Raw genomic sequence first — 27,384 nt, forward strand, 5'->3', positions numbered from 1 at the left:
AAGCATGGTGGTGGCAGCATCATGCTGTGGGGATGTTCTTCAGCGGCAGGAACTGGGAGACTAGTCAGGATCGAGGGAAAGATGAATGGAGCAAAGTACAGAGAGATCCTTGATGAAAACCTGCTCCAGAGCGCTCAGGACCTCAGACTGGGTGAAGGTTTACCTTTCAACACGACAACGACCCTAAGCACACCGCCAAGACAACGAAGGAGTGGCTTCGGGACAAGTCTGTGAATGTCCTTGAGTGGCCCAGCCAGAGCCCAGACTTGAACCCCATTGAAAATCTCTGGAAAGACCTGAAAATAGCTGTGCAGCGACGCTCCCCATCTAACTTTACAGAGCTGGAGAGGATCTGCAGAGAAGAAGGGAGAAATACCCCAAATATAGGTGTGCCAAGCTTGTAGCTTCATACCCAAGAAGACTTGAGGCTGTAATCGCTGTCAAGGGTGCCTCAACCAAGTACTGAGTAAAGGGTGTGAATATTTATGTACATGCAATATTTCAGTTTTTGATTTTTAATAAATTTGCAAAAATTTCTACAAAACCTTTTTCACTTTGTCATTATGGGGTATTGTGTGTAGATTGATGAGAACCAAAAGGAATTTAATCCATTTTGGAATAAGGCTGTAACATAACAACATGTGGGGAAAGTGAAGGGGTGTGAATACTTTCCGGATGCACTGTGTGTACAATGACAAAGTGTACTCTATTCTACTTTATTCTATTCTGTAAATTACATCTTATTTAAAGTTCTTTTTTAACATTTTGTCATTAGAGTGTTAGATTCCTTGTATGTTCTTGAGCTTGTATGTTCTTGATCCGATGCAAAACTTCGCCAGATCAGTAGGCGGACTGTCGAGACCATACCGGATCGGTCCAGGCCCGCATTAACAACGGCCAGCATTGGTGCTGTGCCGTCCCAGGGTCCTGGTGGAAACTGTAAAATCTGCTGCGGCGACCCCTGAAAAACAGGGGGAAGCTGAGAGAAGAAGAAGAAGATATTTAGATCCTTATACCTTCTTGGTCTACTTGGCAATACATCTGAATGTGATTCTGAAGAAAGCCGAGCAGCATCTCTTCATGCTCTTTCTGATGATTCCCCCCCCCCCGTCTGTCTGTCTGTCTGTCTCTCTCCCCCCTCACTCCCCCCTCCCCGTCTGTCTGTCTGTCTGTCTCCCCCCTCACTCCCCCCCCCCCAGTCATGTCTCGTAGGAGTGCTCGCCTGGTGTCAAGCAGCTACTACCAATCTGACGGGGACTCGGACTCCAGTAGTGTCACCAACATATCCTACCGCGAGAGTCCAGTCACGTAAGTCAGTGTGTGTGTGTGTTGTGTGTGTGTGTGTGTGTGTGTGTGTGTGTGTGTGTTGTTGTGGGTGTGGGTGTGTGTGGGTGTGTGTTTGAGCTGTGTGATTTTGTGTCTCTATTTATGTATATCTTACCTTGACTTGTGTAGCTTAGAATATGTTCGTGTGTGTGTGTTGTGTGTGTGTTGTGTGTGTGGGTGTGGGTGTGTGTGTGTTTGAGCTGTGTGATTTTGTGTCTCTATTTATGTATATCTTACCTTGACTTGTGTAGCTTAGAATATGTTCGTGTGTGTGTGTGTGTGTGTGTGTGTTGGTGTGGGTGTGTGTGGGTGTGTGTTTGAGCTGTGTGATTTTGTGTCTCTATTTATGTATATCTTACCTTGACTTGTGTAGCTTAGAATATGTTCGTGTGTGTGTGTGTTGTGTGTGTGTGTGTGGTGTGTGTGTGTGTGGTGTGTGTTGTGTGTGTGGGTGTGGGTGTGGGTGGGTGTGTGTTTGAGCTGTGTGATTTTGTGTCTCTATTTATGTATATCTTACCTTGACTTGTGTAGCTTAGAATATGTTCGTGTGTTGTGTGTGTGTGTGTGTGTGTGTGTTGGTGTGGGTGTGGGTGTGTGTGGGTGTGTGTTTGAGCTGTGTGATTTTGTGTCTCTATTTATGTATATCTTACCTTGACTTGTGTAGCTTAGAATATGTTCGTGTGTGTGTGTGTGTGTGTGTGTGTGTGTGTGTTGGTGTGGGTGTGGGTGTGTGTGTGTTGTGTGTGTGTGTGTGTGTGTGTTTGAGCTGTGTGATTTTGTGTCTCTATTTATGTATATCTTACCTTGACTTGTGTAGCTTAGAATATGTTCGTGTGTGTGTGTTGTGTGTGTGTGTGTGTTTGTGTGGGTGGGTGGGTGTGTGTGTGTTTGAGCTGTGTGATTTTGTGTCTCTATTTATGTATATCTTACCTTGACTTGTGTAGCTTAGAATATGTTCGTGTGTGTGTGTGTTGTGTGTGTGTTTGTGTGTGTGGGTGGGTGTGGGTGTGTGTGTGTTTGAGCTGTGTGATTTTGTGTCTCTATTTATGTATATCTTACCTTGACTTGTGTAGCTTAGAATATGTTCGTGTGTGTGTGTGTGTGTGTGTGTGTGGGTGTGTGGGTGTGGGTGTGTGTGTGTTGTGTGTGTGTGTGTGTGTGTGTGTGTGTGTGGGTGTGGGTGTGTGGGTGTGGGTGTGTGTGTGTTTGAGCTGTGTGATTTTGTCTCTATTTATGTATATCTTACCTTGACTTGTGTAGCTTAGAATATGTTCGTGTGTTGTGTGTGTGTGTGTGTGTGTGTGTGTTGGTGTGGGTGTGTGTGGGTGTGTGTGTGTGTTGTTGTGGGTGTGGGTGTGTGTGTGTGTGTGTGTGTTTGAGCTGTGTGATTTTGTGTCTCTATTTATGTATATCTTACCTTGACTTGTGTAGCTTAGAATATGTTCGTGTGTGTGTGTGTGTTGTTGTGGGTGTGGGTGTGTGTGGGTGTGTGTGTGTGTTGTTGTGGGTGTGTGTGTGTGTGTGTGTTGTTGTGGGTGTGGGTGTGTGTGGGTGTGGGTGTGTTTGAGCTGTGTGATTTTGTGTCTCTATTTATGTATATCTTACCTTGACTTGTGTAGCTTAGAATATGTTCGTGTGTGTGTGTGTTGTGTGTGTGTGTGTGTGTGTGTGTGTGTGTGTGTGTGTGTGTGTTGGTGTGTGTGGGTGTGTTGATGTGTGTGGGTGTGTGTTTGAGCTGTGTGATTTTGTGTCTCTATTTGTGGATATCTTACCTTGACTTGTGTAGCTTAGAATATGTTTGTGTGTGTGTGTGTTGGTGTGTGTGTGTGTGTGTGTGTGTTGGTGTGGGTGTGGGTGTGTGTTGGTGTGTGTGTGTGTGTTGTTGTGGGTGTGTGTGTGTGTGTGTGTGTGTTTGAGCTGTGTGATTTTTTGTCTCTATTTATGTATATCTTACCTTGACTTGTGTAGCTTAGAATATGTTCGTGTGTTGTGTGTGTGTGTGTGTGTGTGTGTGTGTGTGTGTGTGTGTGTGTGTGTTTGAGCTGTGTGATTTTGTGTCTCTATTTATGTATATCTTACCTTGACTTGTGTAGCTTAGAATATGTTCGTGTGTGTGTGTTGTGTGTGTGTGTGTGTGTGTGTTAGTGGGTGTGTGTGGGTGTGTGTTTGAGCTGTGTGATTTTGTGTCTCTATTTATGTATATCTTACCTTGACTTGTGTAGCTTAGAATATGTTCGTGTGTGTGTGTGTGTGTGTGTGTGTTGGTGTGGGTGTGTGTGTGTGTTGGTGTGGGTGTGTGTTTGTGTGTGGGTGTGTGTGTGTTTGAGCTGTGTGATTTTGTGTCTCTATTTATGTATATCTTACCTTGACTTGTGTAGCTCAGAATATGTTCGTGTGTGTGTGTTGTGTGTGTTGGTGTTGGTGTGGGTGTGGGTGTGTGTGTGTTTGAGCTGTGTGATTTTGTGTCTCTATTTATGTATATCTTACCTTGACTTGTGTAGCTTAGAATATGTTCATGTGTGTGTTGTGTGTGTGTGTGTGTGTGTGTGTGTGTCTCATCCAGCACTTGGCGAGAATGATCATTCTAAACTTTTTCTCTCTTTCTCTTGCTATTTCTTGCCCTCTCTCTCTCTCTCTCTCTCTCCCTCTCTCTCTCTCTCTCTCTCTCTCTCTCTCTCCCTCTCTCTCTCTCCCTCTCTCTCTCTCTCCTCTCTCCCTCTCTCTCTCTCTCTCTCTCTCTCTCTCTCTCTCTCTCTCTCTCTCTCTCTCTCTCTCTCTCTCTCTCTCTCTCTCTTCTCTTGCTATTTCTTGCCCTCTCTCTCTCTCTCTCTCTCTCTCTCTCTCTCTCTCTCTCTCTCTCTCTCTCTCTCTCTCTCTCTATCTCTCTCTCTCTCTTTCCCCTGCTCAGCGTTTTCAAGAAGAAGACCGGGGGCCGTAAGGCGGCGTCCCGCACCTCCAGCCGAGCCAACAGCACCGCCGGCGCCGAGCAGATCGCTGCAGCTGAGCAATGCGACGACGGTAATACTGACGTCCTCGTCCGCCACAGAAACGGTCATAACTGCACCACCTTCCTGTCAGCCCCAGCTAGTGCAGTGACATCACTTCCTGTGCCAAACAACGGCGGCCATCGTGCCACTTCCTGTCGGTACAACGATACAAGTGTCGGTGCTGTTACAACAGTAATAATGACATTGGTTTGTATCAAAAACCAGCGCCGTGATGGAGTAATGACACCACCTGCTCGTCACACACGATCGAGAGTTACATCAGTTATCCAGTCTCGCAAGTTCAAGCATAATTCAGAGCCCTTAGCAGTGATACAGGACAGTCTCTGGTTGTTGTCATGGTAGTAGTGATTGTTGTTGTGTTGTGATGGCTGTGGTTTTGTTGTATTATTACTCTCGGAGCGGTCGTCTTGGTTACTCTCATCTCCAGTCTGCCGCCGCAGCAGCCTGGTTTCCCCCTAACATATCATCTCATCCGAGGCGATACTCATGACCTCACTTCCTGTGGATACAGTTTCCTCCATGACCTCACAACTGAAGCAGCTGTCAACAGTTTGATTTTTTTTTAAAGCGAGATGGGATATATAAACCCTTTTAGGATGAACAAATAAGCTTTGTTTTTAATGAACAGGAATTTTGATTTTTATTTTTTATTTTTTGGCTCTTTTGTCCCCAATTGTATCCGGCCAATCACCCCACTCTTCCAAGCCGTCCTGGTCTCTGCTCCACCCCCTCTGCTGATCCAGAGAGGGCTGCAGACTACCTACCACATGCCTCCTCCCATACATGTGGAGTCACCAGCCGCTTCTTTTCACCTGACAGTGAGGAGTTTCACCAGGGGGGCGTAGCACTTGGGAGGATCACGCCATTCCTCCTCCCCCCTGAACAGGTGCCCCGACCAACCAGAGGAGGCGCTAGTGCAGCGGCCAGGACACATACCCACATCCGGCTTCCCACCCGCAGACACGGCCAATTGTATCTTTAGGGACGCCCGAGCAAGCCGGAGGGAACACGGGGATTCGATCCGGCGATCCCCGTGTTGCTAGGCAGCGGAGTAGACCGCCACGCCACCCGGGCGCCCTATGAATTTTGAATTTTAAATGTCCTCACATATCACTCTCCTTCCTCCATCCTCACCTCCTCCTCTCTTTTTCTCTCAGGGCTGAGTCAGACCAGCCAGACCATGAGGACTGTACCCTACGCCACCACCGCCACCCCTCGCCCCGCCCTTACGTCCACTTGCCTTCTTCCAGACCCCCCAGAGACGAGCCCGCCGGCTGGGCTGCACGGCGCCACCAGGACGGGCTGCCATTACAGCTCATATCTCCAGTTCACTCAAAGCAGCATCGACAGCTCAGGGTATTCGTCTTCCGAGGGCCCCCACACGAGGGCCACAGCCAACACCGCTAGAACCAGTAGAACCAGTAGTACCAGTGGGTATCCGATCACTGGACACAGCAACCGCAATGGTGGCCCCGGCTACCTGAGTCATATAAGTGAGTATGGAGGCTGAGAGTGAGGGTGTGTTAAGGTGTGTGTGGTGATGACTGTGAAATGTTAAGTCGTGCTATTGATGTATATTGTAGTGGACTATATGGGCATAATCCACCGAAATAGATAAAGTCAACGTGGAGGGGGGCGGATGGCCCGGCTGCAAGGGCTCCGCCCAACAGGTGGGGGGGCTGGGGTGCCTGCAGCGTATTAATTGTATAATTCTTAACTAAGATCCTCACAGTGGGACGATGCAGTGGTATCAACATTGTTTAAAATATCATGAAATGGAAAACTTACCAGACCAAGTGTCCTACTGTTGCATCCACCAACAGCAGGAAGTGGAAAAGGGGTCCTCACGGTTATAGCTGACCATGACGTCGCCTGATTTATTCGGGATTATTTAAAAAATCCGACGGAGTTGACAGCAAGTGAGGACGCAACTTGGATAGGCAGTTTTTTATGGAAGATATCGTCTTTTCTTTTTTTTTTATAGATTTATTTCTAGGTTTCCCCCTTATCCCACCCGATTAACCCAATGGCATATGGCCGGAACTCTTGTGGAATAACTCCCCTGGCTCACGTGTGCACAGGAAGGAGATAGGCGTAACACCAGCTTCCTTCACACTCGTGTCGGCTGCTCTCGCTATTTTACACGCCGAAGCCTCCTCGCATGGATCGCGTCCCCTTCAGGAGGCGAAGGAGGCGTAGGGAGAACACTTTCAGTTGCTTGGCTGCAGGCGCCCGGGTGGGCCAGAGGGGTCGCTGGAGAACGACGAGTCCCCGAACACTACACCTATCTACACCCACTATCCCTCGGGTAAGGGTGGCCTAATGAAGGCCTTACCCCGCGGACGCTCTGGCCGTGACCGGTTACGGCGAGTCTGGGATACGAACCTCCCAGCCACGTGACGAGCGGGTTGCCAGAACGGCGGGTTATTCCGCTCGGGCATCAGAGCGGCCACGGGAGATATCATTTAAAGTTCACTTTATGTGTCATATGATATCTTACTTAACCATTCGTTTCATTTTATATTCATATTTATTTACGCAATTGTGGCATTCTTAAACACTTATTTTGGCAGTTTGACCTTGTGACCTCATGCTGAGGAGGACAGGTACTTCCCGAGTACAGAGCCTGCGTTTTAACCGATTCTGATGAAATTATTTAAAAATACATTGAATTAATTTCACGAGTATACACAGGTCCTTCACATTTAACTTTTAAAGTATTTTTATTATTATTAATATCGTGATTTGTTTAAAGCAAAGACTTTCCGATGTTGGACGTGTTTTGTCTGGCGGCACGGTGGCGCAGTGGTGTGCGCGGTCACCTCACAGCAAGAAGGTCCTGGGTTCGAGCCCCGGGGTAGTCCAACCTCGGGGGTCGTCCCGGGTCGTCCTCTGTGTGGAGTTTGCATGTTCTCCCCGTGTCTGGGTGGGTTTCCTCCGGGGGCTCCAGTTTCCTCCCACAGTTCAAAGACATGTAGGTCAGGTGACTCGGTCGTACTAAATTGTCCCTAGGTGTGTGTGTGTGTGTGTGTGTGTGTGTGTGTGTGTGTGTGTGTGTCGGCCCTGTGTGATGGCCTGGCGGCCTGTCCAGGGTGTCTCCCCGCCTGCCCAATGACTGCTGGGATAGGCTCCAGCATCCCCACGACCCTGAGAGCAGGATGAGGGGTTGGGATAATGGATGGATGGACACGTTTTGACCCTTATCTCAAGAATCAGTGATGTGTGAAGGGACACGCAGTGTTATATGCAATGTGTGTGTGTGTGTGTGTGTGTGTGTGTGTGTGTGTGTAACTATATAATGACCTCAGTAATCCTTATTGTTTATTGTTATTTATCTTTTGTACAGACTCAATTGCGTCCAGAGTAGCTGCAGCACAGTCTTCAATAATGTTGCTAATAGCCCGAGGTAAGGTGTGTGTGTGTGTGTGTGTGTGTGTGTGTGTACACAGTGTTTGAATGTTCTTTATTGTGCGAGTGTGATGTGTGCGTGTCCGTGTAAGTCTTTGTCTGCACATGTCTGCACGTGAGCTCGTGTGGGTGTGTTTGCAGGAACACGTGGTGTGCTTGTCCTACTCGTGTAGCTGTCAGGCGACTTACTCAGTCCCCCTGTGTTTGTGTATCCGAACGCGGCATGTGATTCGACTAAGCGCCGGCTTATCAAAATCCCCGCGTTTCACCTTTGCTTCTTTCTCCTGCAGCTAATGCGTCATTCGGCACGGGTGCAAAGAAGGCTTGTGGGCTCCTCCTCTTCATCGCACTCGTAGCTCTCGGTAAGTGGCTTCACTCAGACTTCATAGGTGATGAACTTGGCTGTTTTTCAGAGCTCTAATTCTTCGGCCATGCACATAAATGGAGACACTCCTCGCGCCTGTGTAACCAGTGTGTGGGGTTAGGCAAAACACCTCGGCGGTAAAATGTCCTGTTCCACGTTTCCTTGTTTAGGAGACCTGAGGAAACCAAAAATAGAAATAAAAAAGTGTAACAACAATACATTGCATGCATCTAATGTGAATGTTAATACAGTAGAAAGCCATCCATCCATTATCCCAACCGCTTATCCTGCTCTCAGGGTCGTGGGGATGCTGGAGCCTATCCCAGCAGTCAGTGGGCAGCAGGCCACCAGGCCATCACACAAGGCCCACACACACACTCTCATACCTAGGGACAACTTAGTATGGCCGAGTCACCTGGCCTACATGTCTTTGGACTGTGGGAGGAAACTCACGCAGACACGGGGAGGACATGCAAACTCCACACAGAGGACGACCCGGGACGACCCCCAAGGTTGGACTACCCCGGGGCTCGAACCCAGGACCCTCTTGCTGTGAGGCGACCGCGCTAACCACTGCGCCGCCGTGCCGCCGAAAGCTAACACTGAGCTACGTTCAACACAGTACGCCGGAAAAGAACCAATCAAAGCATCCTACAACAACTCGGCGTCAAACGAAAAACTATACGGTGCCATTGTAAAAAGAAAGATGAGCTTCTTCGGTCATTCAAGCCGAAACAACAACAAAAAAAAGCGCTCTCGCAAGAGACATCATACAAGGGACAACGGTGGGTAAACGAGGATGTGGCCGCCCCGGGATGAAGTATGTGGACAACTTAAAGGAACGGACAGAACACGTCATAAGAGACAGGGACAGGTGGGGCAACATCATCAGGCAGGCGGCGCGAGCAGCTAACGGCCACAAGGACGACGCTGGATGAGTGAGTGAGTGATGCCTGTGTAGTATGGTTCCCGTTGGTTTGTTCATATTTTGCGAAGTGAAATGTGGCCTTTGGTGTGGAATGCTTCCCCTTATGGAATTACCATTATTACAACCAAAGCGTCGTCAACATGAGGACCATGCTAATGAAACCACCTCAGCAGCACTGATGTGAAGTCCTCTTCAGAAAGAGGCCCGAGAAGCAGTGCTGAAGAGTACTTTAAGGTCAGCCGAAATGGCAGTAACACAATAATGTAATTTAACCCAAACGTTCAGTCGATATTTCAGACTTAACCAGAATCAGATGAGTAAATGTGATTCAGTGGGCTTTGTTTTTATTGCTTTATAATCAACAACAAGCTCCAGAGGAGCAGTGGTCTTCCCCACGACACAGCGGGTACAGGTCTTCACATGTCCCCTCACCTCTTTCTCCCTGCCAGTCCAGTAGAACCTCTGGCAGACGAGATGCAGTGTTGGGAACTGGCCTTGATGGCCTGCCTCTGGTGTGCTGAAGTTGCGAACAATAGAACAGTGGATGTACCGGCGATCACAGACCACTTCACTAAGCTTGCCCAGGCTCCCCGGCATCCCGATCAGCCCCTGCACCGTTAGAGGTGACGAACACCGAGAGCAAAATCCCATATTGTATTTATCATGGGCGTAGTACAGCTAGGCCCTGTGATGGCCTGGCAGCCTGCCCAGGGTGTCTCCCCGCCTGCTGCCCAGTGACTGCTGGGATAGGCTCCAGCATCCCCGTGACCCCGGGAGCAGGGTAAGTGGTTTGGATAATCGATGGACGGAGGGACGAATTGAATTGAATTCATGCAGGAACATTCTCTTAACTTCCAATCAACTTTCTCTTAAATAGGTAGTAAGCCTATTTTTAATTAATTAATTAATTGCATTAATTGACTTTCTCATTTTTTGTTTTTATCGTTATTATTTCATTGTTTTTTAAATGTGATTTATTTATTTATTTATTTATTTTTATTTGAGCTGAAAACATGGTGGCCTGTCCCTGAGATGGAAGAACGTATTACCATCGGTGATCCCTTCAACAAAACGATATCACATCACACGGTGGCTCTGACAGAGAACATCTGTTGTATCTCGGTCGACCTTGCCGACATACGAGAGCGTCAGAAACGCCAACACGTCTCGGTTCAGCATGTCGGCCAACTAAACTCTCTGGGCAGACTCGTGAAGACGCTGGGACGAGATGTTCTACTACACGACCACCGCCTTCAGCCCCTCCCACAACCACCACTGTCCTCTTTAAGTTCGCCAGTATTGAAACGCTCTTATTCATGAGGTGGACAAATGATTTACGGACTTTCCCTCTCCGAAAAGACACGGTTGACCAACAGGACTGTTACGTGTATTCACATGCAACAGCTCCATACCGCATTTAAAGTCTGACTGTACCGTAAACAAATCCAAGATGGGAGTCGCTCCCTCAATCCTCGTCTGTTATGGTTAATTTCACTTGTTAAGTCTACTTCACACAGTAACAGAACATTTCACTGAACGTCAAATTGTGCACAAATCCTTTACATTTAAGTCTTTGTTGTCAGTTATTCATGAAGTTTTATAGAGTGGCTTACAACCATGTATAAATTGATATCGAGCCTTACTGATAGGGTCATAATGGCACAGTGGCCCAGTGGTCAGCGCTGTCGCCTCACAGCAAGAAGATCCTGGGTTCGAACCGCAACCCCAACCTTGGGGGTCATCCCAGGTCATCCTCTGTGGAGTTTGCATGTTCTCCCCGTGTCTGCGGTGGGTTTTCTCCGGGTGCTGCGGTTTCCCCCACCATCAAAAAGGCATACGTGTTAGGGTTAATACTGCTGTCTGTGCCTCTGACCAAGGCATGGCAAGACGACCTGGTGTTGGGTTTCCGGGTGCTGCACGGCGGCTGCCCACTGCTCCTAGCTACACAGCTAGCATGGGTTACATGCAGAGAGGAATTTCCCCACGGAGATCAATAAAGTATACCAAAATAAAAATAAAAAACATAAAAATAACACGTCATTAACTTGCTCATAAGAGGAGATACGAGAACATTAAATGCCATAAGATGTCTTAGATAGTCCATACATACTGTAACGTGCATGGATAAGAAGACACGCGAATTCGCTGCAATACATTTCACGAACAGATCTGTGTGTAGAAACTGTTGTTGCATGGGGGCCATTGTTATTCTTTCTTGTTTTTTTCTTTTTTCAGCACAATGCTCCTCCTGTGTTGTACTTAGTACCCTATTCACCCTGTTTGCTCCAGGTATTTGGCTCCTCATCCCCTTGTTGGCCTCTGTCAAACCCCGCTCCGCCTCTATGAAGACGCCGAGTCTGACAGCACCTACTATCACACCTGTGCCTCCTGCTTCTCCTCCTCTTCCTCAGCCCAACACCATTCCTCCTGCACCAGTTGTGGTAGGGCCTCATATCTCTCTGCAAGATATCTCCATCTGTGTCGCTGTCTATTATCTGTGTGGTTAGATGGAGGTATGGATGGGTTAATGTTTTTCTGGGGTGGAGAATTGACACTCAACACTGTCGGATCGTGACCATCCGACCAGCGGCGTCATACTGAGGGAAATTTTTATTTGTAAGTAATTAGTGTTATAACTTCAGTTAAAATTGGATCAATACATCGGTTGAGGGACTTAAAGAAATAAGTGGAGGTCCCTCTCACCCCTCTTTGAGGCCCCTCTCATACCTTACAAAAGGTGCAAAATGGTTTAGTCCTTCCCTTACGAGCGTCTCTCAGTGCAGCTCATCTAGTCCTGTCGCAAGTGACTGCTCATACAAGCACAAGCAGAGTCATGTCTTTCCCAAAGAAAGCAAAATCTGGGTTCCAGAAAAGAAAATAAGGAAAGGGAGAGAAGGAAAAATGAGGGAAAACAACTGTTGAGTAATTTCTTCCTAAAGAAAGGTGAGCTAGGAGCTTTTAAAAGAAAGGTGGCTAGCTAACTCCTACTACCACAGCTACTCTTAACGCCTACTACCTGAACACAGTAGGCGTTAGCTAGCTAGCTGCTACTACCACAGCTAGGTAGCAGCTAGCTAGCTAACTCTTAACTCCTACTACCTGAACACAGTAGGAGTTAGCTAGCTAGCTAGTACTGTAACACATGCAGTCAGCAACTGTCAGCATCAGTACCTTAAGATGCACCAACCTATGAAGTGATACTATACATTTTTTTCACTTACTGCAAGATCGTTAAGTTAGGTTAAGGTTAGGTTAAGTTAGGGTAAAATAGATTAATGTACTGTGATTGTAAATAATATACAGTATGCTAGAACTCAAAAAAGTGATGCATGAGAGACAAAAGAGGAAAGGGGCCCACAGGGACTGCTCATGTATAGGGCCCAGAATTTTGTGCTACACCCCTGCATCCGACAGTGTTGAGGTCACCATTTCGATGTCCCAGTGTGCAGTTGGAGTATGACAAACAACATGCTAGTATGACAGTGGCAACAGACACAGAGTTAAAGAATAAAGGCAAACTTGAATGTCTACTTGTACAAGTACAGCAGGTAGATATGAGTTTTTCCTGACATGAAGAGGTGTGGATCCATGGGGTGTTGTCTTGTTAGTCATAGTGTGACCTGTCCCTACAGGACCCTGCTGTTGTGTATGCTGCTTTCAACGAGAAGATGAAGAGTCTCCTGGTAGGAAACTGATCCAATGAGATTTTCATCATACACTATGAAGTGGGACGGCACGATGGCGCTGTTGGTTAGCACGGTCGCCTCACAGCAAGAAGGTCCTGGGTTCGACCCCGGGGTCGTCCAACCTTAGGGGTCGTCCCGGGTCGTCCTCTGTGTGGAGTTTGCATGTTCTCCCCGTGTCTGCGTGGGTTTCCTCCGGGTGCTCCGGTTTCCTCCCACAGTCCAAAGACATGTAGGTCAGGTGAATTGGCTATACTAAATTGTCCCTATGTGTGTGTGGGCCCTGTGATGGACTGGCAGCCTCTCCAGGGTGTCTCCCCACCTGCCACCCAACGACTGCTGGGATAGTCTCCAGCATGCCGCGACCCTGAGAGCAGGATAAGCGGTTCGGATAATGGATGGATGGACTATTATGTGGAAAGAAGGAAAGGATGAAGGCCTCACTCGTGTCTTTGTGTGTGTTGTGTGTCTGTGTGTTAATTTTTTTTTTTTTTGCAGGAAGAAGTGCAGCAGAAGAAAGAGATACTTTTTTCCCAAGTGAGAAAATACACCGTCTTTTTCTATCTTTTATGAATGAATCCCCCCCCCAAAAAAACTCTGTCGGGTGGTCCCCATCCGACAGTGTTGTCACCATTTTGATGCCCCAGTGTAGTTGTACAGAGGAGTACGACAAACAACATGCTAGTATGACAGTGGCAACAGACACAGAGTAAAAGAATAAAGGTGACCTTGAATGTGTACTTGTGCAAGTGCAGCGGGTAGATCTGGGATTTCCCCTGACATGAAGAGGTGTGGGTCTGTGGGATGTTGTCTTGTTAGTCATAGTGTGACCTGTCCCTGCAGGACCCTGCTGTTGTGTATGCTGCTGTCAACGAGAAGATGAAGATTCTCCTGGTAGGAAACTGATCCAATGAGGTTCTCATCATACACCATAAAGTGGAGAGAAGAAAGGGATGAAGGCCTCACTTGTGTGTCTGTGTGTGTTGTGTATGTGTGTGTGTGTGTGTGTGTGAATTGTTTTGCAGGGGGAACTGCAGCTGAAGCAAGAGAAGCTTTTTTCCCAAGTGAGAAAATAGACTCTGTCTGTCTTTTATGGTCTCTTACCCGAGTCATGTCGTGTCTTTTATTTCACTTTTTTTCTTTGCTTCTGCCCGTGTCCACCTCCTTGACTCTCTACCCTCTCTCCCTCCCACTCTCCACCTCGTAGCGAGCAAACTCCCACCACTCCCTGCTTTTACACTTTCACATCGATCCTAAAAGGTCATTTTACAGTGCAAAAAGTGTGTGTGTGTGAGACTTAGACATGATTAGGGACTCTTCGTTTAAACATTGAGGGACTTGAACCCCTCTCTGAGGCCCCTCTCATACCTTACAAAAGGTGCAAAATGGTGCAAATTAATTTTTTTCTTTGTGTACTTTATATAAAGTAAAGATACTTTTACTTCAGATAAAGTACTTTTACTTTAGATACAGTAAAAGGGAGAAGAAGCATACTGGTACTAATTTTAAAGAATAAGTGTGATGTGCAGAACTGCAGCAACTACAGAGGTATAAAGTTGATCAGCCACAGCATGAAGATATGGGGAAGAGTAATAGAAGCTATAGGTTAAGAGGAGAGGTGATGATCAGCGAGCAGCAGTAGGGTTTCATGCCAGGAAAGAGCACCACAGATGTGATGTTTGCTTTGAGAATGTTGATTGAGAAGTATAGAGAAGGCCAGAAGGAGGTACATTGTGTCTTTGTAGATTTAGAGAAAGCATATGACAGGGTGCCGAGAGAGGAGGTGTGGTATTGTATGAGGAAGTCGGGGGTGGCGGAGAAGTATGTAGGAGTGGTGCAGGATATGTATGAGGGAAGTGTGACAGTGGTGAGGTGTGTGGGTGGAATGACAGAGGGGTTCAAGGTGGAGGTGGGATTACATCAAGGATCGGCTCTGAGCCCTTTCTTGTTTGGTGATGGACAGGTTGACGGACGAGATCAGGCAGGAGTCTCCATGGACGACGATGTTTGCGGATGACATTGTGATCTGTAGCGAGAGTAGGGTGCAGGTGGAGGAGAGCCTGGAGAGGTGGAGGTATGTACTGGAGAGAAGAGGAATGAAAGTCAGTAGGAGCAAGATGGAATACCTATGTGTGAATGAGAGGGAGGACAGTGGAATGGTGAGGATGCAAGGAGTGGAGGTGATGAAGGCATATGAGTTTAAATACTTGGGGTCAACTGTCCAAAGTAACAGGGAGTGCAGAAGAGAGGTGAAGAAGAGAGTGCAGGCAGGGTGGAGTGGGTGGAGAAGAGTGTCAGGAGTGATTTGTGACAGAAGGGTACCAGCAAGAGTTAAAGGGAAGGTTTACAAGATGGTTGTGAGACCAGCTATGTTGTATAGTCTGGAGACAGTGGTGCTGATGAAGAGACAGGAGGAGGAGCTGGAGGTGGCAGAGTTGAAGATGATAAGATTTTCATTGGGAGTGATGAAGAAGGACAGGATTAGGAACGAGTATATTAGAGGGACAGCTCAGGTTGGACGGTTTGGAGACAAAGCAAGAGAGGCAAGATGGAGATGGTTTGGACATGTGTGGAGGAGAGATGCTGGGTATACTGGGAGAAGGATGCTGCATATGGAGCTGCCAGGGAAGAGGAGAAGAGGAAGGCCAAAGAGGAGGTTTATGGATGTGGTGAGGGAGGACATGCAGGTGGCTGGTGTGACAGAGGAAGATGCAGAGGACAGGAAGAGATGGAAACAGATGATCTGCTGTGGCGCCCCCTAACGGGAGCAGCCAATAGTAGTAGATCTAAAGTAAAGATACATATCTACTAACCCTCAAAAAGTATTACATTTTGTTTTGTTCTCATTTTTATCAGAGTAGGCATCTTAATCTACAGTTTGTTTACAGTCTTAATTGAGTGAAACTTTGGGCATCAGGGTAGCGGTCTATTCCGTTGCCTACCAACACGGGGATCGCCAGTTTGAATCCCCGTGTTACCTCCGGCTTGGTCGGGCGTCCCTACAGACACAATTGGCCGTGTCTGCAGGTGGGAAGCCAGATGTGGGTATGTGTCCTGGTCGCTGCACTAGCGCCTCCTCTGGTTGGTCGCGGCGCCTATTTGGGGGGCAGGGGGAACTGGGGGGAATAGCATGGTCCTCCCACGTGCTACGTCCCCCCGGCGAAACTCCTCACAGTCAGGTGAAAAGAAGCGGCTGGCGACTCCACATGTATCAGAGGAGGCATGTGGTGGTCTGCAGCCCCCCCCAGCTCAGCAGAGCGGGTGGAGCAGCGACCGGGACGGCTCAGAAAATAGGGTAATTGGCCGGATACAATTGGGGGGGGGGGGTTGAGTGAAACTTAGTGTTAGCTGCCTGTAATAAATGCTGTTGTCCGTCTTATCACACTTTTCATTTCAACCTCCAGGAAAACCACGTAGCTAGACCGATCAGACCATGGTAGTCTTCCAGATGTAGTTCTGCTTCTTGAAAGCATGACAGAAAGGAGCTCCAGATTTCCTTCTCATAGGCGTCGCTCGGCCCTCTTCTCTCCACTACAAGGTGCTGTTACATTTCACTGTCGTAGCACCTTGTACTGTTTGTTAGAAAAACCACCACGCCACATCTGCACGAGTCTCTTCTCACCTAGACGCTACGTTTAGATGAGGACAGCGAACGGCTCCGACACTTCATCTACGTCCCGGCTCACACCCATCCGACAACACTCTCACCCAACAGCGTTTGACCCCATCACTAGCAGGCTTACCCGGCCGACTTACCCAGTCTTCCTCTTTCAGATGGAGGAGCGGGTGCAGCGGAACATGCAAGGGTTGACGGCCAGGATCGAAACCGTGGATTCAGACATCAGGCTGCATGTGGATCGGGAGATGGCTGCACTCAGAAGGCAGGTGGCGGATTACCACACGGACAGCTTGTCTGCCACAGCCAGCCTGAACCACAGGCTCCAAGCGGTGGAGGGAGAGAACGTGAAGGTAAGGGCGGTTGATGCAGATTGACATTCAACACGATGCGAGCACTTTTCAAAGTGAGCACTTCCTCCCCATTTTGAAAAGGAATCATTAGACTTAATTCAGATACTCAATATCACAGAAATGATGATGGTCCAGAGGGGGAAAATATTATTTTGTCAATGATGAATATACACTACCTATATTTTACAAAGAATACAAGCTTGTTTATGATCTGCATATATATATATATATATATATATATATATATATATATATATATATATATATATAAGGGCTCTGAGCCCTATCTTGTTTACAGTGGTGATGGACAGGTTGACGGAAGAGATCAGGCAGGGGTCTCCGTGGACTATAATGTTTATGGATGACATTGTGATCTGCAGTGAGAGTAGGGTGCAGGTGGAGGAGAGCCTGGAGAGGTGGAGGTATGCACTGGAGAGAAGAGGAATGAAAGTCAGTAGGAGCAAGACGGAATACCTATGTGTGAATGAGAGGGAGGACAGTGGAATGGTCAGGATGCAAGGAGTGGAGGTGACGAAGGTGGATGAGTTTAAATACTTGGGGTCAACTGTCCAAAGTAACAGGGAGTGCAGAAGAGAGGTGAAGAAGAGAGTGCAGGCAGGGTGGAGTGGGTGGAGAAGAGTGTCAGGAGTGATGTGTGACAGAAGGGTACCAGCAAGAGTTAAAGGGAAGGTTTAAAAGATGGTAGTGAGACCAGCTATGTTGTATGGTTTGGAGACCGTGGCGCTGATGAAGAGACAGGAGGAGGAGGTGGAGGTGGCAGAGTTGAAGATGATAAGAGTTTCACTGGGAGTAACGAAGAAGGACAGGATTAGGAACCAGTATATTAGAGGGACCGCTCAGGTTGGACGGTTTGGAGACAAAGCAAGAGAGACAAGATTGAGATGGTTTGGACATGTGTGGAGGAGAGATGCTGGGTATATTGGGAGAAGGATGCTGAATATGGAGCTGCCAGGGAAGAGGAGAAGAGGAAGGCCAAAGAGGAGGTTTATGGATGTGGTGAGGGAGGACATGCAGGTGGCTGGTGTGAGAGAGGAAGATGCAGAGGACAGGAAGAGATGGAAACGGATGATCCGCTGTGGCGCCCCCTAACGGGAGCAGCTGAAAATAGTAGTATTTCCTCTGGCAGCATCATTTTGAATCTGAATGTTTTCTCCTGTGCTGTCGTAGCTGTCACAGGAGCTGTTGTCTATCCGGATGGAGCCCCCGGCACCACCCGCTGACCTCAGCATCGCTCCCCAACCGCTGACCCCGGAGCTCCAAGAGGCCCTGGAAAAGTGGTTTACTGACCGATTCAAGGCAAGACCCGAAGAGTTAGAAACACAACACCAAATAAAGATTAAGTCAAAAGCTGACAACTTTTCACTGTTGGCAGAGTTTCAAAAGTGTACCTCTAGAATATGATTCATGTCGTATGTTGTCGTATGTTGTGGTATATTGTTGTGTACTGTGGTATATTGTACTGATTTTAAAGTCCTTCAGAACTACCTTGAGATTTTGGGCTATACAATTAAACTTGACTTGAGTTAATAAACCAAAATTTTTTGGGGGGGGGGGGGTTCCCCCTTTTTCTCCCCAATTTTACTTGGCCAATGTACCCCACTCTTCCGAGCCGTCCCGGTCTTTCCTCCACCCCCTCTGCTGATCCGGGGAGGGCTGCAGACTACCACATGTCTCCTCCGATACATGTGGAGTAGCCAGCCACTTCTTTTCACCTGACAGTGAGGAGTTTCGCCAGGGGGCACATAGCACATGGGAGGATTATGTTATTCTCCCCCCAGTTCTCCCTCCCCCTGGAACAGGCGCCCCAACTGACCAGAGGAGGTGCTAGTGCAGCAACCAGGACACATGCCCCCATCCAGCTTCCCACCCTCCAGACACAGTCAATTGAGTCTGTAGGGACGCCCGACCAAGCCCTAGCTAACACGGGGATTCGAACCGGCCATCCCGGTGTTGGTAGGCAATGGGACAGACCGCTATGCTACCCAGAATAAATGACATTTATAGCCTTACTGTAGAAAATAAACAAAAATTAAATCAAGTTTTAAAAGATGAAAGGAAGGAATCAGGTTAATTATGGAACATGTTGATCTAAATTTGGGTTTAATTATGTTTGTGTGTTTGTCCTTTTTTGGGTTGTGTGTGAACATGCAGGAACAGGGCTTGGACAGGCTCGGAGGAAAAGAGAGTTGCTCAGATTGTAAACAACCCATGGCTGACAAAATGGCCGATTTTGCTCTGGAGTCACAAGGTTTGTTGCATTTCCAGTTCACATTCTTTCATCTAGAGTCTTTAGTCAGCGCAGAAAAAGAACATCGGGCGCACAAGCTCTTTGTGTCACACCCGTAGAGTCAGGTTTAATGTCATAGACAATGCTCCTCATAGTTTCCGTGTCTGTTGACTGACAGCCAAGCTTTTCTTTAACATGGTATGAGGGGTATAGAACAAGTGCCAGCCGCCAGCCAAACGTTCCTCTGTTTGGATGAGACTGATACATTTGTGGCGGCACGGTGGTTAACGAAGTCGCCTCACAGCAAGAAAGGTCCTGGGTTCGATCCCCGGGGTAGTCCAACCTTGGGTAAAAAGGAAATGGGGTCTCCAGGGAATCTGGTGGTTAGGGTTGGCTCAAGGTCCAGATGTGTGTCCCGATTAGAGAACACGGAGACGGACTTTCCCAGTTATGCCGCTTTAATGTAGGCCGTGGTCTGTACAGTGACACAAACAAGGGAACGCCGTCAGTATAACAAACGATACCACCGAGTACATACTCATATGCAGATAAGGACTGTAATTACTCATCAAATTCATCAACAACGATTCACCGCTAGCATACTGCCCCCCGAGGCGTATAAACTACAGAAATTACCGGAAGAGATATGTGCAGTTACTGAATAATCACACTAATATCTGGTTTGCGGTTATAAATAGCAGCACATACCGTTCAGCATTTACTCGATAGCGAAAACAGGAAGAGGAAAAGTGTCGCCGTCTTAACATCAACCACACATACAAAAACTGGACTAGACTTCACGTCACCGGATTGTAACACGGCAGCCGGTGCGGTGCGTTAAGGGGCAGTCTGTAAATAACAGCTCCAGTGAGTTCACTTAGATGGGACGGAGTTAACTGCTGCCATAATGAAGCAAACTAAACCTATAAGGCAGCGGACAAGAACACTTACTACACAACTATGTAGGCTGTCTAACCTTGGAGGTCGTCCCGGGTCGTCCTCTGTGTGGAGTTTGCCTGTTCTCCCCGTGTCTGCGTGGGTTTCCTCCGGGTGCTCCGGTTTCCTCCCACGGTCCAAAGACATGTAGGTCAGGTGACTCGGCCGTACTAACTTGTCACTAGGTGTGAATGTGTGTGTGTGTCGGCTCTGTGATGGACCGGCGGCCTGTCCAGGGTGTCTCCCCGCCTGCCGCCCAATGACTGCTGGGATAGGCTACGACCCGAATAAGCGGCTTGGATAATGGATGGAGGATGGATGATAAATTGGTCTACTCTGCGAGCCGCTTTAGGCAGCTAGCGGCTTTTCAGTGCACGGGATCATTTGTCTCTGGCTGACTTAATAGCAAGAGTAGTCGCAGAGGGACTGGGAATAACACTTTACCTGGAAGTAAAAGAACGAGCTCTGAGCTGTTGGTACATTGTTTTTATCCTGTGTGTAGGTGCCAGTGTGGTGAGTACAAAGTGTTCCGAGACCTACCGAATCCGCTCGGCATGTGTGACCTTGTTTGGATTCCCCCTCTGGTACCCCTCTGAAAGCCCACGCACTGTCATTCAGGTAATGCCCCCGCCCCCCCATCTCCAGCCCCCTCTCACACGTCACGCTACAGTCCTTCCTGTGCAGATATAAAAGGTGTATGTGAACACACCTGTTAAAATGGCAGGTTTCTGTGACCTTAAAAGATGAAACCAAGGTAAATCATGTCAGAAGTTTGTCCACTTTTTATATTGTCGCATAACATTCAAGTGAAAAACAATCAGATACATTTAAGGGGGGGGGGTGTACTTCAGGTAATATGGAGGGGAATTGGGCTTACAATCAGCGGAGCAATGTGAGAAGACGAGCAGTGAAACAAGTTCAAGAACTAACAGAATCAGTTGAAAATGAGCAGGAAAGTACAGAACATGATGAAAATGTGGAGGAAGGCTTTAATATTGAATAGGGATCGACTGGAACAGTGGCGCAGTGGTTAGCGTGGTCGCCTCACAGCAAGAGGGTCCTGGGTTCGAGCCCCGGGATAGTCCAACCTTGGGGGTGGTCCTCTGTGTGGAGTTTGCATGTTCTCCCCGTGTCTGTGTGGGTTTCCTCCGGGTGCTCTGGTTTCCTCCCACAGTCCAAAGACATGTAGGTCAGGTGAATCGGCCGTAAAATTGTCCCTCGGTGTGATTGTGTGTGGGCCCTGTGATGGCCTGGCGGCCTGTCCAGGGTGTCTCCCCATCTGCCGCCCAATGACTGCTGGGATAGGCTCCAGCATCCCCACGACCCCAATAGGGATAAGCGGTTCAGATAGCGGATGGATGGATGGAAAATTCAAGTGAAAAACAATCAGATACATTTAAGGGGAAAAATAAAAAAAAACTTGGAATAACCTGGTTGCATATCCCTAAACCAATACTTTTTACTACAGCGCTCAGTCTTTTTGGGTTAGGGTCTATCAGCTTGGTACATCTTGACTTGGTAAGATTTCCCCACTCTTCCTTGTAAAAACGTTCTAGATCCGTCAGATAGCGAGGGCATCGTCTGTACACTGCCCTCTTCAGGTCACCCCACAGATTTTCTATCGGATTCAGGTCTGGGCTCTGGCTGGGCCGTTCCAAAACGTTGAGCTTTTTTGGTGATGCCGTTCCTTTGTTGATTTGGATGTACGCCCTGGGTGGTTGTCATGCTGAAAGGTGTGGTGAGTAAGGCCTTCAAGCTCTCTAGCAGACACCTGAAGGTTTTAAGCCAAAATCAACTGGTAGGTGGAGCTATTGGCGATTACCTCCGCCTTGACAAACGCCCCAGTTCCAACTGAAGAGAAGCAGCCCCAAAGCCTGATGCTGCCACAACCAAGCTTCACCGTGGGCATGGTGGTCTTTTTACACCAAGCATGGAATTATGGCCAAAGAGTTCAACCTTGGTCTCAGGCCATGACACATTTCTCCACATGGTTTTTGGAGACTGGGTGTATCTTTATCTTTAGGCGGGCTTGGATGTTGTCGTTTTCTCTTGTGAAAAGGCTTCCGTCTTGCCACCCGACCCCGTAGCCCAGACATATGCAGAATATGAGAGATTGTTGTCAAATGTAGGGAGCAACCAGGACTTACCAGAAGTTCCTGCAGCTCCTTTAATGTTGCGGTATGCCTCCCCGACCAGTTTTCTCCTCGTCTTCTCATCCCTTTTGGAGGGACGTCCTGTTCTTGGTGATGTCACTGTTGTGCCATATTTTCTCCACTTGTTGATGGTTGTCTTCGCTGTGTCTCATGGTGTATCTAAAGCCTTGGATAATCTTTGGTACCCCTCCCCTGATCGATACCTTTCAACATTGAGATCCATGGCTTTTGCAGTTGGACGCAACCAAGAAGATGTCAGAATGTCCTACAGGAACAGCTGAGCTTTATTTGGGGTGAATCCCAGTCACTTTGATTGATGGAGGGTGTGTACTAACTACTATTAACACCAGTTTGAATGTGATTGGTTCATTCTGAACCACATCCCCAATTATAAAAGGGTGCGCACTTTTGCAACCAGATTATTGTACGTTTTTGGGGTTTTTTTCCCCTAAAATGTTTCTGATTGTTTTTCACAAGTGGAAAAAATTCTGGTGATTTAACTTGGTTTCATTTTTTTACAGCACTAAAACCATTCTAACAGGGGTGTGTAGACTCTCTATATCCACTGTATTCTTTCTGTACATGGCTTCCGTTCCAGGTATACCACCCCCTCCCCACCTTCTTCCCATTTCTAGGCATCTTTCTGTCCTCCCTCCCATGTTCTCTCCGTCTCTCTCTCTTTCCCTTCTGCTCTCCCTCTCTCCTAGATTAGGGTTAGGCGTGTCCACTTTTTAAATTCAAACAAAAACTATGGCAGTGTACAGCTTTGCAGCTTGGTAACGATCCACTCCTCCCCCTCTCCTCCCTCTCTCTTCCCTCTCTCGGTCCTCACTCCCAGGGCTTTGCGACACTGCTCCCTGGGAAGTGTTGGGCGTTCCACGGCGCTCAGGGCACCCTGGTCATCTCCCTGTCTCACCCAGTCAAAATCAGCCATGTCACTCTGGACCACCTGCCGCTGTACAAATCCCCCACCGGCCGCATGGACTCGGCTCCTAAAGACTTTGAGGTTTATGTAAGTATAAGTTCTTGTCCGGACCTTTTAACACAGTTTCCCCCACAATGAGCTCTGGTTACATACTGCAAGTAGTCATAGTAGTAATTTATCGTGTACTACATTGGTTAGTAATTTATCGAATACCAGATTTTGTTCTAGTCTCCAATTCATGTCTAGGCTTTAGTGAGAGACTGATGTCAATGCTGTACTCAAGTTTTAAAGTTGTAAAAGAGTCGAACCACAGTGTCCGGGTAGCGTAGCGGTCTATTCCGTTGCCTACCAACACGGGGATCGCCGGTTCGAATCCCCGTGTTACTTCTGGCTTGGTCGGGCGTCCCTACAGACACAACTGGTCGTGTCTGTGGGTGGGAAGCTGGATGTGGGTATGTGCCCTGGTCGCTACACTAGCGCCTCCTCTGATTGGTTGGGGCACCTGTTTGGGGGGGGGGGACTGGGGGGAATAGCGTGATCCTCCCACATGCTACGTCCCCCTGGCAAAACTACTCACTGTCAGGTGAAAAGAAGTGGCTGGCAACTCCACATGTATCGGAGGAGGCACGTGGTAGTCTGCAGCCCTCCCTGGATCGGCAGAGGGGGTGGAGCAGCGACCGGGACGGCTCAGAAGAGTGGGGTAATTGGCCGGATACAACTGGGGAGAAAAAGGGGTAAAAAAAATCCAAAAAACAAAAGAAAGTCGACCCACACACCATCAAGGCCCATCCTTCGACTCAGCAGCACTGTTTCCTGGGTACTGTATATGGTTGGGATGATAACCTGCATACTCTTCACCCTCGATGGGGGGGTAGTTAGGCGTTCCCACTGTGAAACATTTGGTAACACTTGAGTATGGGGAACATAAAAAAAACTTAATTACTAGTGAATTAGTAATGATCAAGATGTTACTTTAGTAGGGGAACATATTCTAAGTAACAACAACTTAATTTAGAGTAATTTAACACTATGAACACTTGTAGCTTTGTGTGTTGTTATGTAAGAACAGACCATATTCATTAAGTGTTAGTAAGGGAGAATAACTCTTCTTGTGGTACTACCACCTTATAAAGGCCATACTAAGCAAAGCATATTGAGATGGTACTACTAATAAGCAATACTTCTGAGGTTATAGAGGGAAAACTCATAGTTAATGGCTTACTGGTTGTATAATAAGGCCATGCAGAATAAGGCATTAATGACTACGTAATAATGACCAATTAAGAGCCAATATGTTGCTAATTTGCATGCTAATAAGCACCTAATTAATGGTGACTACGTTCCCCATACTAAAGTGTTACCAAACATTTATTTATATTTGCATGGCTACAGTGATCTGTGGACCAAACACATCTGCATTCTGAGTTGTGAAAATTTAAGGAATTCCTGAAAAAAAATTCCTTCCTTCCGTCTACCAGGCAACCTTTTAAAGAGCATATATGGAGCACACCCAAAAGTACATGAAACAAGTTCTTGATCGTACAGTTAGTTCACCTCATTGATGAGGTAAGTGTGCTGTAATGCTGTCCTTGAAGTTAAGTGGACAGTAATTAAGGTGACAGGTAAAAGTAGGTGTGCAGGTTGGACTTGCTACTTTGGTGAAATGGTATCCTGTCAATACCTCAGTCAACAAATCAAATTACAATGGATCTTTTTTCTTTTCCTTTTTTGATTTACATCCATTATCCAAGCCGTTTATCCCAATTGGGGCTGCGGGATAATGGAGCCTTTCCCAGCAGTCATTAGGCGGCAGGCGGGGAGGCACCCTGGACAGGCCGCCAGGCCATCACAGGGCTGACACATGGTCCTTCCCTGTGCCAATTCCACATAATAAAGAAAGAAACATTCAGGCAGGCAAGGACATCTGTCCTCAGACTGCCATACGTGATTTACAGATGTACATCCAGTCCTTTTCCAGGCTGATCCCTCTGTCTTACCAGCACAGGTCTGCGATGTTGCTAGATCTGGTGGCGGTTAGCGGCGTATCCACATGAACTGACTCAACCTTCTCTGATTCGCTTACCTGAATTATTGAGCATGCATCAAGACATTCTGACATTCTTATAATTTCAGTCATGGGCTGTTTATATCAGTTAGATGGTTAAGGCAGAAGTAGGTGTGGTCTTGATTAGTCGGTCCCTCCAGTATTTCGCATGCTTTTTTTTGGGGGGGGGGGATTATTGTAGCCTAAAATGACTGGATTTTTTGGATTTACCCCCCTTTTTCTCCCCAATTGTATCCGGCCAATTACCCTATTTTCCAAGGTGCCCCGGTCTCTGCTCCACCCCCTCTGCCGATCCGGAGAGGGCTGCAGACTACCACATGCCTCCTCCCATACATGTGGAGTCGCCAGCCGCTTCTTTTCACCTGACAGTGAGGAGTTTCGCCAGGGGGACGTAGCGCGTGGGAGGATCACGCTATTCCCCCCCCCCCCCCCGAACGGGCGCCCCGGCCGACCAGGGGAGGCGCTAGTGCAGCGACCAGGACACATACCCACACCTGGCTTCCCACCCGCAAACATGACCATTTGCGTCTGTAGGGACGCCCAGCCAAGCCGGAGGTAACACGGGGATTCGAACCGGCGATCCCTATGTTGGTAGGCAATGGAATAGACCGCCACACTGCCAATGGATCTTTTTTTATGTAGAAATTGAAGCAACAACAGCTGTGAATAGTTACGAATAAATGTTAATTTCTCTCCGTCTCCTTCTCAGGGCACGGTAGACGACTCGGACGAGGGCACGCTGCTGGGGAAGTTCACGTACGATCAGGACGGAGAGTCGACGCAAACCTTTGAGCTGCCTGTGAGTCAGAAACGGGGAGCTTCAATTCCAGTCTCCTTTGTCAATTAGTCAATCGACAGGATCTGATGTAGCTATCTGTTGTGCTCTTAAGCAGTGGCGGCTGGTGCTTAAAATTTGGGGGGGGGGCAATTTACCTTGGCGCAGCACACCTGACAACTGCTTTAATGTCCACACAGTCAGTTATTAAGAAGGACCATGTAGCCTATAGACTTTATTAGGGTTCGTAAACGGTGGATGATTGACAGTCGAGGCGAGGCATGGTGGTGGGTTTGAACATGATCGATAGCCCCGAGAACTGTCCAATCACATTAGATCAAAAATCATTAAAACAAAACCAATTCACTGCCAGTAAAAGTGGGAGTGTCTGGGGCAGCACAGAACAGCGCCCCCTGGAAAATCTGAAGAAACCAATCAGACAGCAGCCTTAGGTCACCTGCTCGCCACAAGTTTGAGGGCTTACATAAGGTATGGTTTGGCCGGCGCCCCTCACCCAGGAAGTATATGTATTCAGACAGGAAGTATATGTATTCAGACAGAAATCAACCAAATACCATTTGAACCAATATGTAATGCTGCTGACAGGCGCTCACAGACTGACAACACTTTTACTACATCATTATTTGCATTATACAACTAAATTATATTTAACATGTTGAAGTAGATTTTCATCTCTTGGTATTTGAAGGGGGCGGCGCCCCAGCGCCCCGTACTGGCCAGCCGCCATTGCTCTTAAGTGAGATTCAACGCCTACATTGAAAATACATTGCTGTAAGACAAGAGTAATGTCTAGATGATGAAATACAATCTGACCTCCCTGTTCTGTTTTCTCTCTTAATCCCTTTCTTCCTGTCCCTTTTGCTCTTTCTTCCTGCACCGTTTCTCATTTGCACACATACCTCTTCTTCTCTTCTCATTTTCTCTTCTGTTCTGTTCTCTTCTTCTCTTATTCTCTCTCCTACACACAGAACCCCACCGACGTGGTTTATCGATTCGTGGAGCTGGGCATCCTCAGCAACTGGGGTCACATGGAGTACACGTGTGTGTACCGGTTCCGTGTGCATGGAAAGATCGCCTCCGCATAAGAAGAATTCACCGCCTGCGAAAATAAACTGCGCTTTTCCATATGAGAGACATTTTTTTTTAGGGTTGTTAGGATATTTATGTGCAGCAGGGCAGGGCAGCCTTCTGTTTGGATTCTTCTCCAACCTGCTGGAGATTTGCTAAAGATGGCGTTGTGGCGACGCATAGCACACCCGAGTGTTACTGACAGAGAGGTTTGGACTCGGCCAACATCGTCCCTACACCTCTTCCCCTTTACAACTGACGGTCACCATAACAAGCTGGTGTGGTAGGATATATTTTTGTAGTGTTGTGGGTGGTGGTGTGCTGCCATGAGAGGATGTGTGTTGTGTGGAGTGTGTGCTTGACTATCTTAAGAGCTCTCGTCCAAAAAGTATACTATATACCTTATTCAGAAAAGAAAAAAAAACTCTACCTCTTTGAAATTCTGGAAACTTTCCAACACGTGGGCACGTTTCATTAGTTTCTTTTCTTCTTCTTCTTTTTTTTTTT

General features: G+C 47.6%; 1 protein-coding gene across 1 annotated transcript; it reads left to right on the plus strand.

Annotated features, from left to right (window-relative positions):
• Nucleotides 1-1,201: 1,201 nt before the first annotated feature.
• sun2 (Sad1 and UNC84 domain containing 2) lies at nt 1,202-27,384 on the plus strand. The gene is made up of 17 exons (XM_056280701.1): nt 1,202-1,308; nt 4,235-4,344; nt 5,492-5,827; nt 7,681-7,740; nt 8,033-8,104; nt 11,324-11,475; nt 12,667-12,717; nt 13,216-13,254; nt 13,561-13,611; nt 13,743-13,781; nt 16,492-16,686; nt 17,875-18,003; nt 18,859-18,955; nt 20,373-20,488; nt 22,862-23,035; nt 25,723-25,812; nt 26,778-27,384. The coding sequence occupies exons 1-17, from the start codon at nt 1,202-1,204 to the stop codon at nt 26,892-26,894; spliced, it is 1,935 nt and encodes a 644-aa protein (XP_056136676.1). The 3' UTR covers nt 26,895-27,384.

Source organism: Lampris incognitus, chromosome 5 (genome assembly GCF_029633865.1).
Source record: "Lampris incognitus isolate fLamInc1 chromosome 5, fLamInc1.hap2, whole genome shotgun sequence".
NCBI lineage: Eukaryota > Metazoa > Chordata > Actinopteri > Lampriformes > Lampridae > Lampris > Lampris incognitus.